The following is a 17230-nucleotide window of genomic DNA, read 5'->3' on the forward strand; positions in this document are numbered from 1 at the left end:
AGCCCCAGGAACATGCGCTCCGTCCTTCGACAGGCGCCCTCCTGCACCGAGCCTGCTCCTGGGCAGTCAATGCCTGTAATGGGATTGAGCAGCCTCTCAGTAGACGCCAGCCCTAATTACTTCCGGGCGTAAACCTGCTGCGTCTTGCGAACTCTTTAGCTGTCAAGTCGGTGAGCAAGGCGCAGCCGACCCTGCAACTAAGGGCACAACTGAATGTGCAGTACCGCGGCATTTTGCAAGGCCGGCGGATGGATGGTGTAGATGACTTTGAGTGACGGCTGTGCAAGAGACGGAGGCATTCAATGTAGGGCAATGTACAATAAATCGGACATCTCTCACGTGCTAGAAAGGACTCATTACCTATAGATCTCTGTTTGCATCAATAAACAGAAAACGACAAACGACCTCTCATCGCAGATATATAAATATGCCTCTGAGTTAATGTGGCTTAATTAAGTAGTATTCAAGTGCATAGGTAGTTGATATAAATATATTTTTTGCCATAATTTCTGCGACTGGAAATATAAAATTTAAAGTGATAGCTCACCACAAACCGCAGGCCAGCTTTAGCACACGTTGCACACTGGGCACACAATGCATCTTATTTACAGGCGTAGTCATATAGCAGTTGATTACTTTTCATCCCTACACATTAATGATCAGAACTGATTGCCGTTTCCCTCTGTAACTAGCCACTGCAGGCGACAGATGTCAGTTTAAATTAATGGTTTCCATTTGGCCATCTCACATTGCCAATATCATGTGGTCCTCAGTTCAGGCAAGCTGTTTGGAAGATTGGTCATGCAAGGTCATCGAAGGTGAAATATGGGAATTGGAAAATGCTTTACAGCAGGAGCGCCCTCCCCCTCCTTCAGTTTCCTCTGTGCTGGTCCTGTGTATCATTCTTATTAAGCACCCTCTTCAGAGGGCATGGTTAGAAAGCATTTTTGTTTAGAACTCCGTGAATGAAGGTAACCTCCTTTTTACTATGATTTTGATGTGATTCTATGCACATGGAATGTCGTTCTGCCTGCCTGTATGAACAGAAAGCAAATACAAGTTTGATTTCCTTTGACTACAAACAAACATTCACACACAGCTATCATGGCTATTTCAGGACCTGCCATGTTACACAAAGATTTACTTATGAGATTGCTTCAGCAATTGGAGGGGAATTGGTTAACTCCCAGAGCTGCCAAGTTTGGGACCGGGTTGGAGTCTTGGTGTCGGCCCAGCGTCCTGTGATTCTGGGCAAAAAACTTAAATTAGCACATGAAACACAAAAAAACATGAATGAGTCCATGTGTAATGTAACTGGTGACATGTAAAGTGCTCCATCACCTTCTGTCTGATTCCGAAGAATATATATAATTGAAAAACAAAACTGAAAGGTATCTACAATGAGAACGACTGAGGGTGTTGTGGCTCAAAAAGTAAACTGTTGCTTTTTCAGAAGAGATCCCGTTCAGTCATGAGATTGTCATTTGGAGCCTGTAAATATATAACTTTTCCTGTGGGTGGTTAGCTTTTCATTGGATTCCGGTGTTTCACTACGAGTGAATTAGTTTGAATTGTAAATTCTGTGTAGAACTCTGTAGAGTAGTTTTCTGTACTGTCACTTCTTGATGAATCAAACTCAGCTATACCTAGAATTTACAGCAGCGTACAATACACCTACTGAAGTCAGAGACTTCACTTTGGGAGGCTCTCAGTACTACTGGCCTGTCAGTGGCTCTACAAAAACATGTCAAGTGGTGATAGTGGAACACTACACAATACTCAAGCTGATTGCCAGTAGCAAGACATCAGGCTTGCCACTTAGTTTGTGTTCTCTTTTACTTTTAAAGACCTGGCTACTCCCTGCCCCCACCTGCGGCATGTCTATTTAAAGAATGCATCAACCTCTCTGTAACGTGTGGGAGGTTCCCAGGGACTCTTAGATTAGAACTGGTGGCTGTTCTGCTAAAAAATCCCATTCTTTTCTAGAAGGTTTCGTAAACTATGAGCCAATCTTAATTCTAAACTCTTCACCTACTGAGCAGATGGCTATTATATAACGTCAACCTTTCATAAAGATGAGCACCCTAGGCAGAACAGTTCAGACGGATTTCTGTCCAACTCATAGTAGCAGATAAGTCCTTACTGCAATTCTAGATGATTTGAGCCTGGAGGTGAAAGTGGATAGTGTCAGAACAATGAATTTACATAATCTATCCATGGCTTTCGAAAGAGTCAACCACATTCATTCTCCTAGCTAGGCTTCACAACATTGTTATTTCATATTCAGCCTTGTTTTGGAACGATATCTTTTTATCAGTATTTTTTATTTGATGGCTAAATGGCCACTGACTTGCAAGGTTCCACGTGGATCTACCCAGATACTAATACCTCCAAAATGTCCCTTACTAATTGGACCACTCTTTTGGTATAGATGTATACATTTATACCAGGGATTCCAGCCTTCTCTGTTATGAGAGCTACTTTTGATCAATAAAAAGCATTCAGAGCTATTAATATAATTTGCATTGAAATAGTGATTACATCAGAAAAGATTGTTAGTGGCCACCCTATGTAAAAGTAACCACAGAGATCACCTCTGCATCAGACAAGGTAGCCAGCATTAATGTAAAAAGAAGTCTTTGTCAATTTGGAATGCCTTTATATAGGTAACACAAAGCAGTCATAGCTTAAATGTCCCCGGCCTGAGGTCATAATTTTAGTAATAAACCTCCCCATCACCACCTGATTTATCACTCAAATATCCACTTTAAATACACTTAGGAAATTTAACCCTCAACTTATTGGTTCTGAAAGTACACACATCCTTGTTTTATAAAAACATTTTTCAATTTTGGTAAATGTATATATTAATCATGTCAAGCAAAACCTTCTAATTTAGTAGGCAGTACTGGACCCAGGAGAGCTACTTTTAGGCAGCTGAAGAACTACCAGTAGCTCACAAGCTACTTGTTGAAGAATCCTGATGTATACAGATGACAAGATGCTCCTCTTTAAGGCTCTGCAAAAAATCTTAAATGGTAGTAACCTGCTCATCTTATCTGAAGGCAAGTGAAGATTGCGTGATGACATTACTTGAAAAGTAATTTAACTAAAGCAGAGATTATGGTTGTGTGGGATCTTGCTGACTGCTCTTACAGATCTGGCCCCACTGAAGGGGGGCACGAGCTATTTAGGTTGACAAAGTAGGTTACTTGGATCTAAAGAAGACATCCTTCATGACCGTGGTCCCCCAAGTATCACAATTTGTTGTAACATGCCTTTCCTTTTCCATCCAAAGAAGGGCCAGTTCTGGAATGTCGATCTAATTAACTTGAAAATTGTTTTGGTCTTCAAATGGCAATTGTTATGTATCCTCTTGTGTTTTGTTCGAGCAGGTTTTCTGGTTCACACATAATGGGCCTTGTTCATGTATACTACTACTTCAAAAGAAAATCCTGAACATAACTTTTCTGAGGGAATAAATGTATTAAATATATAGATTAACACAGATGTCAAAAATAGTCCAAAACTAAAACAAATATATTTTCTCTGGAATTGCAGTGATTAGTGGCGGAGCACTCGTTGGAATATACAGGCTGAAGCAATTTCACTTTCATTGGGGGAACTGTGACAACCATGGATCTGAACACACTATTAATGGCCACAAGTATGCTGCAGAGGTATGTCGTTGTCTACATTATCTGATGCATAGAAGATGTGGCACTGTGTTTTACAATACTAAACACTGACATTACAAGGTAGTTAAATGCGTTTTGGAACACATTACTTGACTGAGATCAAAGACCAGGAAAAATGTATAGGAATAAAAATAATAAAAAACTATAGGCCACACTTTCACTGGCTGAAGCTAATTTTCAGCATAATTTATTCACGGGTATAGCTCTGTGTGTGGGAGGGTTGGGGTGTGACACCCTCTAATAAATAATTTCTGGTGTAGTTGAGTGCAGGGGTCTCCAGTCATGCCAGCAGTGTCTGTGGTGGGGCTTCCACTCAAAGTAGCAGCCCTCACATCACAGACACACGTCTCTATGAAACTTTTCAGAGCTTGTATACAGCCGCCCCTCCTCTTCCCTCTCACACAAAACAGGCCAAGAATAAACAAAAGAGGGAATGACTTATGTGGTGCAGAGAAGCCTTGTAACTTTAATACTGGGGGGCGTGGCCATGTAAGATGGCCGACAAGATGCACGCCTGAGAGGCTTCCAGCCGGCCTCGCACTATTCTGCACAATCCTGAAGCATAAAGGCACCACCGACAAAAAAACACAATCTCAAGCCTGGCAACAATGTCGGGCACATATGGGCTGGTTGCGGACATGCTGTGATGGCCCCGGGCAATCGAAATGGTGAGGCGGTCGAAATGGGGCCAGTGATGAGGATGAGCCACGTGGGACTGTGATCGGGACCGGGCAGAGGAGAATCCCCCCGTGGCACTGGAGGCCCGCGTAGGGGCTAAGGAAGATCGAGCTTTGGACCGGGCCACTGGGGTTTGCCTGAGGCGGACCGTTCGCAGCCTCAGTGCGTGGCTGAGTGCTGGGCCGCGCGGATCGGCCAAGCAGGGGGTAGGCCATCAGAGGCCGGGCCTGGCTGAGCAGCAACGGGACCAAGGGAGGCTCTTGTGATCTGGCACCTGGTAGCTCGTGGGAACATTGCATCAGCAGAGGCGATCGGCATGGCGGCAGAAGGTGAGCGGGTGCCTGCTACACCTGAAGGAGTGGTGGGTGGTTGAGACCGGACAGTGGTGTTGACCCCGCTGCCACTGGAGGCGATAGGGATAGTGACTGGTATCCCATTGATTTGCAAGCTCAGTGTTGCAGCATGCCTCACATCATCCCTCTGGCCGAGGGGGACAAAATGAAGAACTTAGGGAGCTGTCACAGGCTGAAGTGATGCAGGCTATCCAGGGATCAAGGCAGGTGCTAGAAAGCAGGATCAAGATGGTGGCCGTAGAAGTCAATCTCTTGTGCACTGACCTAAGCAAGGTATCCAACAAAATTCACGTAGCTGAGGGTTCTATTGAGCAACTGCCGGCGGAGGTGGCCACCTTAAAAAAGCAAGTAGCAACAACGGAGACCCGTTCTGGGGCATTGGAGGCTAGAGTGGAAGACTCAGAGGCACGCGCCCGATGCAATAACATAGGATTGCTGCATACCCCGAGCGGGCGGAGGGGACCCGTGTCGAGCATTTTGTGGAAACATGGATACAAGACACTCTGAAACCAGTTGGTCTCACACACATGTTTTCAGCTGAGAGGGCGCATCGGACATTGGTGGTACTGCCGCAACCTGGCGCATCACGAGGGACATTATTTCTTGCATTTTGAATTATAAGGACAGAGACAGCGTGCTAAGAGCGGCAATAGACACAGATAATGCTAAATTTGAGAACCACAAGATCTCGATTTACCCAGATTATACTATCAAAGTGCAAACAGCTCTTAAAACCTTCTTAGAAGTCAAGGCCAAGCTTAGGCATATGGGTGTCTGATATATTTTGCTATATTCGGCCCATCTGAAGGCCATTGCTGGTGGCACTACACGCTTTTTTGAGACACCTGAAGATGTGTGGCAATGGCTGTAAATGTGGGACAAAGTATAGAAGGAACGTCTTTCAGCGGGAAAAACTAGGATGCATGGACGGGCTCTAAGAGGGAGCCATGACGCGGATGGTTCTCCTTCGATACTCACATAGTAGACACCTGCGGGGGCCAAAGATGGCAGAGTAGAGATCCAGGCAGACGGAACCATGAGATTGGTGACTTTGGACCAGGGTGATGCCGCCCCTGCCACTACATCGATGAACCAAGAACTGATAGACCAGATGGAATCCGGAGTGGAAGACGATGTGTTGATAACTTTGATCATATAATAACTGCAGAATATTTTTGGGGGAGGGTGTGTTTCTCTCTGCCCCCGAGTGATAGGACAGAATATGCAGCGTGTGCATTGGGTGCAGGCAATAGCTTTGAGCGCAGGCAGTAGCAGACATGCTCTTAGTTGAAGAATCTGAAGTGGAGAGCCTGGTCAGTAATGCATTACCTAAATAAGGCTGCTAATATTGAGACACATTGTAATGGGCTGGCCTGGGGAGAGTCTCCTCTTTGTTTGATAGGTTTGTTTTGGGAGGGGTGGGTAGGCTGTAAATCCTGACAACAAGAATTCATTTGATTTGCAGTAGAAATGTTGTTATTATACTGTATGTCCGGGGAGATGGTTTTAAGTTACCAAACGTGTTAGGGGGTTTGCTTGTTTACATTGTAGTGCACCTCATGAAACAGCGGAATACTTGGTAGTAGGGGTCAGAGTCAGAAGCAGGGACAGCGGAGGAAGTGGAAGACAAGTAGCATCAGATCAATGTCGGAAACATATAATGTAATAACATGGAACGTCAGAGGGCTCCGGGGTTATACTAAACAGTATAGAGTTCATGCTTTTCTCAGACGACACAAGATCGAAATTGCCTGCCTACAGGAGATGCATCTGGGAATAGAGGAGACCCCTGAAATTGAAAAATAAATGGAGGGGTCAGCTATATGCCACCTCATATTCCTTATATACCAGAGGGGTAATTATCTGGGTGGCCCTGGGGTACCGTTCAGACTCACATGAAGTGAATCAGATGTGGAATAGAGGTACGTCCTACTGCAGGGTATGCTGAATAGGGAAGAGACTATGTTTCTGAACTCATATGCCCCAAACATCAATGACAGAGGGTTCTTTGTAAGACTACAAGATCTACCGATGGACAGTGTGGGGACATCCATAATATGGGCTGGGGATTTTAATTGTGTGTTAGATAAGGGACTGGGATCGTCATCCACCCAGAACTGGCACCAAACCCCAAATGACTGGTACTTTACAGAGTGCATTTGGCAATCTGGGACTGCTAGATGGGTGGCGCTTGCTGCACCCAGATGGCAGGGAATACACTTGCAGGTCAGATACACACAATACATTTAGCCGATTGGAGCATTTCCTCCTGGGGGATCTGGACAATGTTTAAATAGAGGCCTTAAAGCACATGGCACGATACCAGTCTGACCACTCCCCTGTCTCGCTGATGCTGGTTTGGAGTGAGAAGACACGTGGAGTGAAACCTTGGCATATGCCATCAGACCTGCTGAGCGACAAAGCCTGTAGATCAGGATTGGGAGTGCTATAATACACTATGGGGGTTATTATGACCCCGGTGGTCAGTGTAAATGTGGCTTTAGTACCACCAACAGGCTGGCGGTACATACTGCCACATTATGACATTGGCAGGTTGGCTGAAGTCAATCCGCCAATATACCACACTGACTGCCATGGTGATTGGAGCCGCCGGGCTAGAGATAACAATCTCCAACCCGCCAGCCTCTATTGCACGGCATTTTAGCCCTGCCTACCGCCATGGTTTTTGTGGTGTTCATAAAGCCATGAAAACCATGGTGGTAGGCACTACCAGTGACAGGGAATTCGTTCCCTGTCACTGGTAGGAGCCCCATCCGCCCCCCCCCCAACACTCCCAGATGCCCCCACCCCCTCTCCATCCACGCTCCCCCTCTTCCAATATTCCTCATACAAGCACACTTACAGACACACACCATGAATTCACACATTCACTCACCCAAGCAAACACTCATTCATACATGCATGCATCCATTCATTCACACATACATCTGTACACACATTCACACTAACACACAGACACGCATTCACATTTCCATTCATACACGCATTCTCACACATGCACACACACACACATGCAAAGAACACTACACAAACATTCGCATTCATGCACACACCCACACATTCATGCACACATCCCCACACATACACACAACACCCCCACCCACCTCCCATGTTGGAAATCTGACTTACCTGCATCCAGGGGGTCTTCCGGCAGGGGATGGGATGGGACGCTGACATAATACGGCTGGCAGTGGTCTACTGGCATGGCGCTGCTGGCTGTAGCAGCGCCACCTTAACACCATCCGCCAGCATGGCCACAGCCAGATTTCCACCCTTCTTGTGGCAGAAATCCAGCTGTGGTAATATTTTGGCAGATGGATGTTAGCCGCGGCGACAGACTTTTGGTGGACGTCGCCCCAGCGGTAGGCGGCATTTACCGCCATTCTCAAAATGTGGGCCTATATGTCCACAAATTGGCGAACGATGAATACTGTGTTGGTCGAGAGGGAGGCCCTTAAAGCGGTTGTAAGACGGAAAAGCATTGGCAAGATTAGTGGGGTACGCAGAACACTCATGGCTGACCTGAAAACAAAAGAGGACCGATTAGCTGAGCTTCAGAGGAAGGTACCACACACAGCGGAAATACAAGAAGAGATGCTATTGACCCACAGGGCAATCCACACGCACTGGGATACACTGGAGAAAACGGGACTTAAGCCATACAGTCAGAAGTTGCTTAGAGAAGGAGGGAAACCAGCAGACCTGTGGTTGCTTTGTAGGGAGAAGGAGGTGACCCCTATTTTAGCTATTCATAATAAGCAGGGACAACTCCTGTCCCGGGGGTGCGACATCTTGCTGGCATTGCAGGAACACTTTAGGACAGTGTATGAACCAGGACCACAGGTTGATGAGGCATATCTAGAGGGATCCCTGGCATGGGTAGGATTCCCTTTATTTGAGTAGAGAAAAGGCCCAAAGCCTTGAAGAGGACATATCTATAGAAGAGGTGAACAGCGCCATAAAAGCGCTTGCAACTTCCAAATCACAAGGAAACAATGGCTTCCCAGCAGAGTTCTACAAAGCTTTTGCGTCCACATTGGGGGACAAACTGCTGGAGGTCTACCGAGAGGCAAGGCAGGTCAGGATCCTCCTGCAGACTATGCCTAATGCTGAGCCCAGGGGGTGCCTTATTGGATCCTGCTGTATATACGCCTCTCACCATGCTGAACAAAAATCTTAAAATACTCTGTAAAATATTAGCAACAAGACTGACCAGTGTGATTCAGGGATTAGTGCTTGATGTCCAATCTGGTTTTATACCAGCACACAGCACCACACACAATCTTCGTAGACTGACACATGTACTTCTTTAGAAGATATGGGTAGAGAGTGCCCGCTGGTCTCACTGGACCTTGAAAAGGCATTTGTTACAGTTGAGTGGGCCTTCTTGAAGGCGGTGCTATGGGGTATGGGGTTTGGCCCTACTTTCTGCTCATGGATAAGCCTCTCATACACGGACCCATCGGTCCATATTAATGGGGGGGAGAGACCTCAGATGCCTGGCTGGTGGGGCACAGCACTGGAGAAGGGTGTCCTCTGTCGCCCCTGTTGTTTTCTTAGCAATTGAGCCACTTGCATTGTTACTAAGGGTGGAACTGGTGCCATGGGGAATTGGAATAGGAGACACAACCCATATAGTCTCACACTATGCTGATGACGCACTGGTCTATCAACGTACAGCAGAGGAGTCAGTGCCCATCCTTATGCAGTCATTGGAAGAGTTTGGCAATGTTTCGGGCCTCCGAATTAACAAACATAGGTTGCCGCTATTTCCCTTAGGAGGCCCAGTGGGGAAGCCAAGAACGCAACTGCCGAGTGTGGGACTTAGATGGGAAACTAGAAAGCTTTCGATATTTGGGGATCAGGGTAACACACACGGAGTGCCAGCATAGGCTACACAATGTAGACAGGGTGTTGAGGGGACTAGAAAACTCAGTTAAATTCTGGAACAGTCTCCCGCTTCCAGGGATGGGAAGGTTGGCAGTAGCTAAGATGGTTTTGCTCCCCCATTGCCTATATTTAGTTCAGAATTTCTTACTTCCCCAGGAATACTGGTTCTTCCACGAATTGAACAGTATATTAATCTTTTTGATATGGGTGGGCAGATGCAGCCATGTAGCACTAACAATCTTGCAGAGGGACATGGAAGAAGCGGGTCTAGCAGTCCTGGATATACACTTCTACTATTAAGTGGCGCACTTGCAGCATGCTGCTAGATGGCTGGCCCCATCGGATAACTGGGAGAACCGTTTACTGGTGGATGGACTAGGTAACAATAGACTACTCCAGTTGCTGATGCAGGGAGCGAGGTCGGACACGCCGGTATCATACTTGGTTATGCACATGACCAGTATATGGAGGAAAGTGGTACATAGCATCATACAGATAGCTCTCTTTAGTAGGAACTTGCATATTTGGGACTTGAAGTTTTTTGGAAATATAGACTCTATCATGTCGATGGCATAGTGGCGAGAGGAAGGATGTATGGAGGCCGGGTCCCTATACCCAGGGGACACCTTTATCACCTTCCAGGAAGCACAAGACACCTTTTGGATAGGTCCACATAATTTTCTACAGTATGCTATATTGGAAAGTGTGGCAAGAGAGATCTGGATGGGATTCCCCGTGGCTCCTAAATCTTCTGCGGGCTTGGAGGGGCTCATTGACTTGGGAGAAGAGAGACATCTAATAACTCTCTTTTACAAAGTCATTCGATCTGATGTGGCACCCCACACGAGGCATGTGGGAGAGGGATTTGGGTGTACCTATCTCGGATGCAGCTTGGCAGAAAGCATTGGGGTTGGTTCGCAAAGTATCCTGTAATAATAGGTTCAAACATCTGCATTTTTCGCTACCTACACCGTACACATGTAACCCTCAACGACTAAATAAAATAGTTCCCACGAAACAGGCCACCTGCCCGCCATGCGGTATGGTTGATTCTAATTTCCTGCTTTTGGCTTGGAGCTGTACCTTGGTTCAGGCTTATTGGGGACAAGTTGTGGAACGTATCAAATTAGCCACAGAAATGCATGTCCCACTGACACCACTTGTCTGTCTCCTGGGTGTGCTGGAGTGCCCCAGGGGACGCAAGGTTCACTGTAGAATAACCCAACTCGCTTTGTTAGTGGCCAAAAGGAGACTGAATGAATACTAGGACACCACTGTTCACAGACTGGCTCAGAGACATTCTGAAATAGGGGGCAGCCGAGGATTGCTGCATGAAAATATCACGTACTGATAGGGAAGTGGCTGCAGCTGTCCAGCTTTGAGCTTATTGACTGGGAAGGTTCCCTGAAGAGGACATTACATCAGGGGACGACTCTGAAGGATGACGAGCTGGGCAGGGTTAGTAAATAGGAAATTATTTGAACTCTATACTCAGATTTCTTAAGGTACGGGATGTTGGTAATTGATGCTATATTTACGCAGTTTGACCTCAGTGCAATACATGCCAAAGTCAAAATATTGTATGTGAAGTTGCTGACATGCACTGTGTGTATGCATAAGGTTTCTTATTTTCCAAAAAACAATAAAAACTGTTAAAAAAAACTTTAATACTGTTTTCATTCATTTTGCCATTTCAAGGACAATGATGAATGGGGAATCTCTGTTCCATGCCCTCTGAATCTAACTGACTAAGCTACGCCCCTGAGTTTGTTACCATGTTGCTGAGGATCAAGGGACCCAAGTGTGGGTGCTCTAAGTTCACCAGAATACCCTGGAAACATAGATCACTCTTGTAACAAAGGAACAGGAACGCTGATCCTTCTCCCTAAGGTATTAGAAAAACATGCAAATAAAACGCTCTGTTTTAGGACGAGTTGCAGTATGTTACAATGAGATACAATGAACTTTACTGAAGTAAATAGACATCCAGGCCAAAATGAGTTCGCTAACGGTAATATTCTGGGGAAAATATTCACAATAAGATGACAGGTATATGATAATCTTGGTTCATTGCAATGTACTACAAAACATCCACAGTACTTTGCAGGGCATATAAAGTGCTACCTAGGGATGTAAATGGCTTTTTCTGCCCAACACAAATGATCCTCTAGGAAGAGAATATACTTTAAACTCTATCGTAGTAGAAGCAAAAATAGAGATAAGTAATTTAGAGGCTATTGACAATTAATTTGTCAGAATTACATTCATAAGCAGTGACAAACAGCCGGACCAGGGAAATACTGCTAATATGTTTGAACATAACTTTAGTAAAATATTTGATGCTGTGGCACTTGAAAATTATGCATGGAAAATAATGGAATATGGCCCCAAAAATAGATATTCTAGTATGTCCCAAGAATTGATTTGTTTTTGGTGTGCTTACCAACTCAAATAATTTGTATTTCTCTCACCACTCCTCTGACACTTCTTTATGGGTGCTTATTCACTGTGAACATATGGTTATGGAAATTACTCACACTCCTGCCTCAATTGGGCAGTGATAATGCAAATTTAAAAGCAGTGACTTCATTAAGTAAAGTACATATGTGGGCAGTAGACGAAGCACAAGGCATTTGCTTCAAAGTGATGGTGTGTCACTGATAAGAGGCAGCATAATTCAAATAGCTAAAAAATAAATTAAAGACTACCCAATTTGGTGCATAAACAATAACCAAAGTCCAGTTAACTAAAGCAAGAACATTCAAAGCATGTACTTGGCATATACTTACACAACTATCCCTACAATGAAGAAAACTAAACAGGGTGCGTGAAATGTAGGGCAGAATTCAGAAGGCCAGAAAAATATAGGCAGTACAGCTCACCATAATTAAAACCCCACAAAAATCTCAGTGTAAATCTAGAAAAACACTGTTTGAAACCCTCATCTATTGGTGATCCACAGTCCCACCCCTTGTACTAGCCATTCATTCTCCTTCCCACTGCTCTCTTTTAGTTTGACACAACTACAAGCATGTCCTGTGTCATTACCTTCCCTAAAATGTAGGCCGACTATACCTAGATGTGACTGACAGATGCTTTTGAAACAATATGTTTGGTTAAGTTATACTGTGTTACGCCATGTTATGTTATTTTTGTGCTATTTTTCTGGGTTTGTAAAGCATTGAAAATGAATCCACGTTTTATTGGTCATGCATAGAAAAGAGATGAATAACATGAATTTTGAAATAACCTGATCAGAGAACGAACAACCATGTTTTCCTTGGTTACCAAAAAATCCAAACCATATTCATTGTTAATTTATGTGGTGGCTTAGGGCCAGATGTAGTAACTTTGCAAATTGCGAGTTGCAATTTGCGAGTCCGAGCGACTCGCAAATTTCAACTCGCAATTTGCAATGCAGAACGGTGTCTCAGACACCGTCTGCGAGTCGCTATGGGGTCGCAAAGACCCACCTCATTAATATTTATGAGGTGGGTCGCAAATTGTGGCCCCATAGCGACTATGGGCACTCACGGGGATGGAGGCCTACTGGGAACAGCAGACCTCCATGTCCGTGACTGCTTTTAAATAAAGCAGTTTTTTTTTTTTCAAGTGTAGCCCGTTTTCCTTAAAGGAAAACGAGCTGCACTTAAAAAAAAAAACGAAACCTTTTGTTTCGGATTTTTTCAGGGCAGGTAGTGGTCCCTTGGACCACTGCCTACTCTGAAAAAATATTGGTGGGTCCACTCACAAAGGGGAAGGGGTCCCATGGGGACCCCTTCCAGTTTGCGAGTGGGTTACCATCCACTTCAAGTGGATGGTAATTGCGACTCCATTTGCGACCACATACGCGGTCGCAAATGGAATTGCATACCACTGCGAGTTGCAAATAGGAAGGGAACTCCCCTTCCTATTTGAGAGTCGGAAATGCATTTTGCGAGTCGGTTCCGACTCCCAAAATGCATTTCTGCACAGCAAACCCACGTTTGCGACTCGCAAATGGCGATTTTCGCCGTTTGCGAGTCGCAAATGGTTTGCTACATCTGGCCCTTAGTGTTAGTGTTGGACTTTTGCTTATGCAGGGTCATCCCCAGTCTTTTTCGCCTCCTGCCTCCTATGTTTTTCTGACATGTTGCTGTTGGCTTTTCAACTCTGAGCACTTTACCACTGCTAATCAGTGCTAAAGTGCATATGCTCTCCTGTTTAAATTGTATGTAAGTGGTTTATCCATGATTGGCATATTTGATTTACTAGTAAGTCCCTAGTAAGGTGCACTAGAGGTGCCAGGGCCTGTAAATCAAATGCTACGAGTGGGCCTGCAGCACTGGTTGTGCCCCCCACATAAGTAGCTCTGTAATCATGTCTCAGACCTGCCACTGCAGTGTCTGTATGTGTATTTTTACACTGTAAATTCGACTTGGCAAGTGTACCCACTTGCCAGGCCTAAACCTTCCCTTTCCTTACATGTAAGGCACCCCTAAGGTATGCCCTAGGTAGCCCCAAGGGCAGGGTGCAGTGTATGGATAAGGTAGGACATATAGTAATGTGGTTTATATGTCCTGACAGTGAAATACTGCCAATTTCGTTTTCACTGTTGCAAGGTCTGTCTCTCTCTCATAGGATAATATGGGGGTTACCTTTAAATATGATTAAAGTGTAGATTCCCCTAGAGAGTAGATGGACATGTGGAGTTTGGGATCCCTGAACTCACAATTTAAAAATACATCTTTTAGTAAAGTTGATTTTAAGATTGTGAGGTTGGAAATGCCACTTTTAGAAAGTGAGCATTTTCTTGCTTAAACCATTCTGTGACTCTGCCTTGTTTGTGGATTCCCTGTCTGGGTCAGTTTGACAGTTGGGTTGTTTTTCACCTCACACCAGACAGTGACACAAAGGGAGCTGGGGTGTGATCTGCATTTCCTGATTAGCCATCTCTGCTAGGAGGGAGGGGTGGAGTGGTCACTCTCATCTGAAAGGACTGTGCCTGCCTCTGACAATGCTGTCTCCAGCCCCCTGGTGTGTGTCTGAGGCCTTGCCTGGGCAAGGCAGGATTTCACAAGAAGGTGTTAGTCCCCTTTGAAGAAAGGTGACTTCAAAGACTAAAATGGGTATAAGAAGGGCACCCAAACTTACAAACTTTAGAAACACTTCTGGAATCAAGGGGAACCTCTGCCTGGAGAAGAGCTGATCGCTGAGGAACAAGTGCTGCCCTGCCTGTGACTGTGCTTTGTGGAGCTTTCCTGCAGTGCTGCTTCTGCCAGAGTAAGAGGGCAAAGACTGGACTTTGTGTGCCTTCCATCTTGAAGAAGAAATCTCCAAGGGCTTGATGTAGAGCTTGCCTCCTGTTGTTGAAGTCTCAGGGATAGCAAAGACTTCTTCCTGCCAGCACCTGGAGTCTCTGGAGAGACCCCTACTCTGCTCTGTGGTGCCCTTCCAGTTCCTGGGACCCTGAAAGGAGAGGCTGGCAGCCTAAGGACAAAAACACACGCACCGAGCACCGTGCGGAGAAAAGATCGACGCAAATCCGATCGCGGCTGAGAAAACGACGCGACGCCGGTTCCGCAGCTGAGAAACGACGCCGCAGGAAACGCGACCGAAAAACCGACGCCCGGAGCAGGAGAAACGACGCGCAGCATCGCTGACGGAGGCTGAGAGATCGCACCCTGCGCCGCGGGACTTTCGGATCGTCGTGTGGCTGGCTTTTTCAACGCGCACCGCCGTGCCGAGTTGTTTTCGACGCACACAGCCGTGCAGGGTTACTTTCGACGCACACCGCCCGTGCGGGGTTATTTTTGACGCAAACCAGGTACATTTACACGCTAGCAGCGCTAGTGTGTTGTTACAACTACCTAAAGACTCTTTTTATTTTAAACCTTAAAAAAATCATAACTTGACTTGTGTATGTTGGATTTTTGTCGTTTTGGTCTTGTTTTGTCTAGATAAATATTTCCTATTTTTCTAAGCTGGTGTAGTGTCATTTTGTAGTGTTTTCATTAAGTTACTGTGTGTGTTGGTACAAATACTTTACGCCCAGCACTCTGAGGTTAAGCCTACTGCTCTGCCAAGCTACCAAGGGGGTAAGCAGGGGTTAGCTGAGGGTGATTCTCTTTTATCCTAACTAGAGTGAGGGTCCTTGCTTGAACAGGGGGTAACCTGACTGTCAACCAAAGACCCCATTTCTAACATTGGTGACCAGCGGTCGGGATTGGACTTGTATTTGTGCTTGACATACAGTAATTAAGTGTACACTACTGTTTTGATCTCAGACCACTACGTGACCACATACTACTTGTTTGGTGATCTTTTGATTTTTCTCTTAAGGACTCTTTTTGTTCTACTTCCATGATTTTGCTGATCCCTTGACTGATTCTTTTTACTTCATTGGGAACTTATTTTCTGCCTTTGGAACTTTGCACTTGTGACCATCATGTCTCAATCTGGAGATGCAACAGCTGGAGCTGTGTTTGAAATGGAGAAACTGAAGGAGTACTCAGTTGCTCAATTGAAACAGTTCCTTAAAGATCTTGACTGTCCCACTAAGAGCTCCACCAGGGAGGGGGAGCTGCAAAAGGCACAGAGGGCCGGGGTGACAATCAAGAAGGCTGGAGGGCACACAGAGGAGGAGAATGTGGGTGGGGAAGTGCAGAGGATACACAGTGGTGTAGTGGAAGAACCTGTTACGCCTGGGGGGAGGGTCCCCAGGAGGGATAGCAGGGTGTCACCCAAGGGTCTGACTCCTGAAGAGTTACAGGACAGACAGGCAGAAAGGGTTCGCCGGTTGGAGGCAGAAAAGTTGAGGATGCAAAGGGAGTATGACAAGTGGGAAGAGTTGGAAGAAAGGAGGAGGAACTTAGAGATTAAAAAAATGATTTATGCTTACGAGCTTAAATTGAAAGAGCTGGAAGTCATGAGGGCTGAGTCCAGCTGGAATGGTGGCAGCAACAATTGTATATCCAGTGATGCTGCAGAAGTGCACATGCCCAGAGAGGTGGTGCCCTACTTGAAGGAGGGAGTTAACACACGCCAGGAGGTTCAGGGGTATGAGGTAGCTCCAGTGATGCACAGGGTCCCTGAGGTGGATTGGGGAACTGGCATGGGGAGTCATATTCCTACTGGTGGGAGGGACACTCTACTGACTCTAGGTGAGAGTGACAGGGAGAGGGGTTCCCCCCAGGTAGAAGTCCTGGTTATGGAGTGTGAAAACATCCCAGAAGAGTGTGGGTTGAGTGTCAGGGACAGTCAGGTACTGTCTCACCAGTCTCAAGAGGGTGATGTGGGGTGCTTTTTCAAAGCAGAGTCACTGGATGGTTGGGTGAAGGGTACTTTGGTTAATTCATGTGAGGGGCTGAGTGATGTAATTGCTGGAGAGCATATGTCTAGTCCTTATTTTCCAGAGCTATGCCAACACCAGGTGGAGTGTGAGTTCTCTGACCCCAGGGAGCTTACAATGGAGGCAGACTTCTGGGTGAGTACCAGAGAGTCTGAAGAGGCATTTGGGGGTGCTCCTGAGAGGAGTGGTCTAGGTAGTTCCCAACCAGGTGAGGTAGGGAAGGATTGTAGTGTCCCAGGTAGGTCCCAGTGTAGTGGGAT

The 17230-nt window shown here is 45.8% G+C and overlaps 1 protein-coding gene across 2 annotated transcripts in view; it reads left to right on the forward strand.

The window, feature by feature from the left end:
- Positions 1-17230, forward strand: part of LOC138282639 (carbonic anhydrase 2-like) — a 116641-nt gene that overhangs the window by 60981 nt on the left and 38430 nt on the right. For both annotated transcript variants that reach the window (XM_069220433.1, XM_069220432.1), the window contains exon 4: positions 3562-3680. In XM_069220433.1, the coding sequence (XP_069076534.1) occupies positions 3562-3680 (119 nt within the window). The remainder of the gene's footprint in view (positions 1-3561; positions 3681-17230) is intronic.

Source organism: Pleurodeles waltl, chromosome 2_2, assembly GCF_031143425.1.
Source record: "Pleurodeles waltl isolate 20211129_DDA chromosome 2_2, aPleWal1.hap1.20221129, whole genome shotgun sequence".
In the NCBI taxonomy this organism is placed as follows: domain Eukaryota; kingdom Metazoa; phylum Chordata; class Amphibia; order Caudata; family Salamandridae; genus Pleurodeles; species Pleurodeles waltl.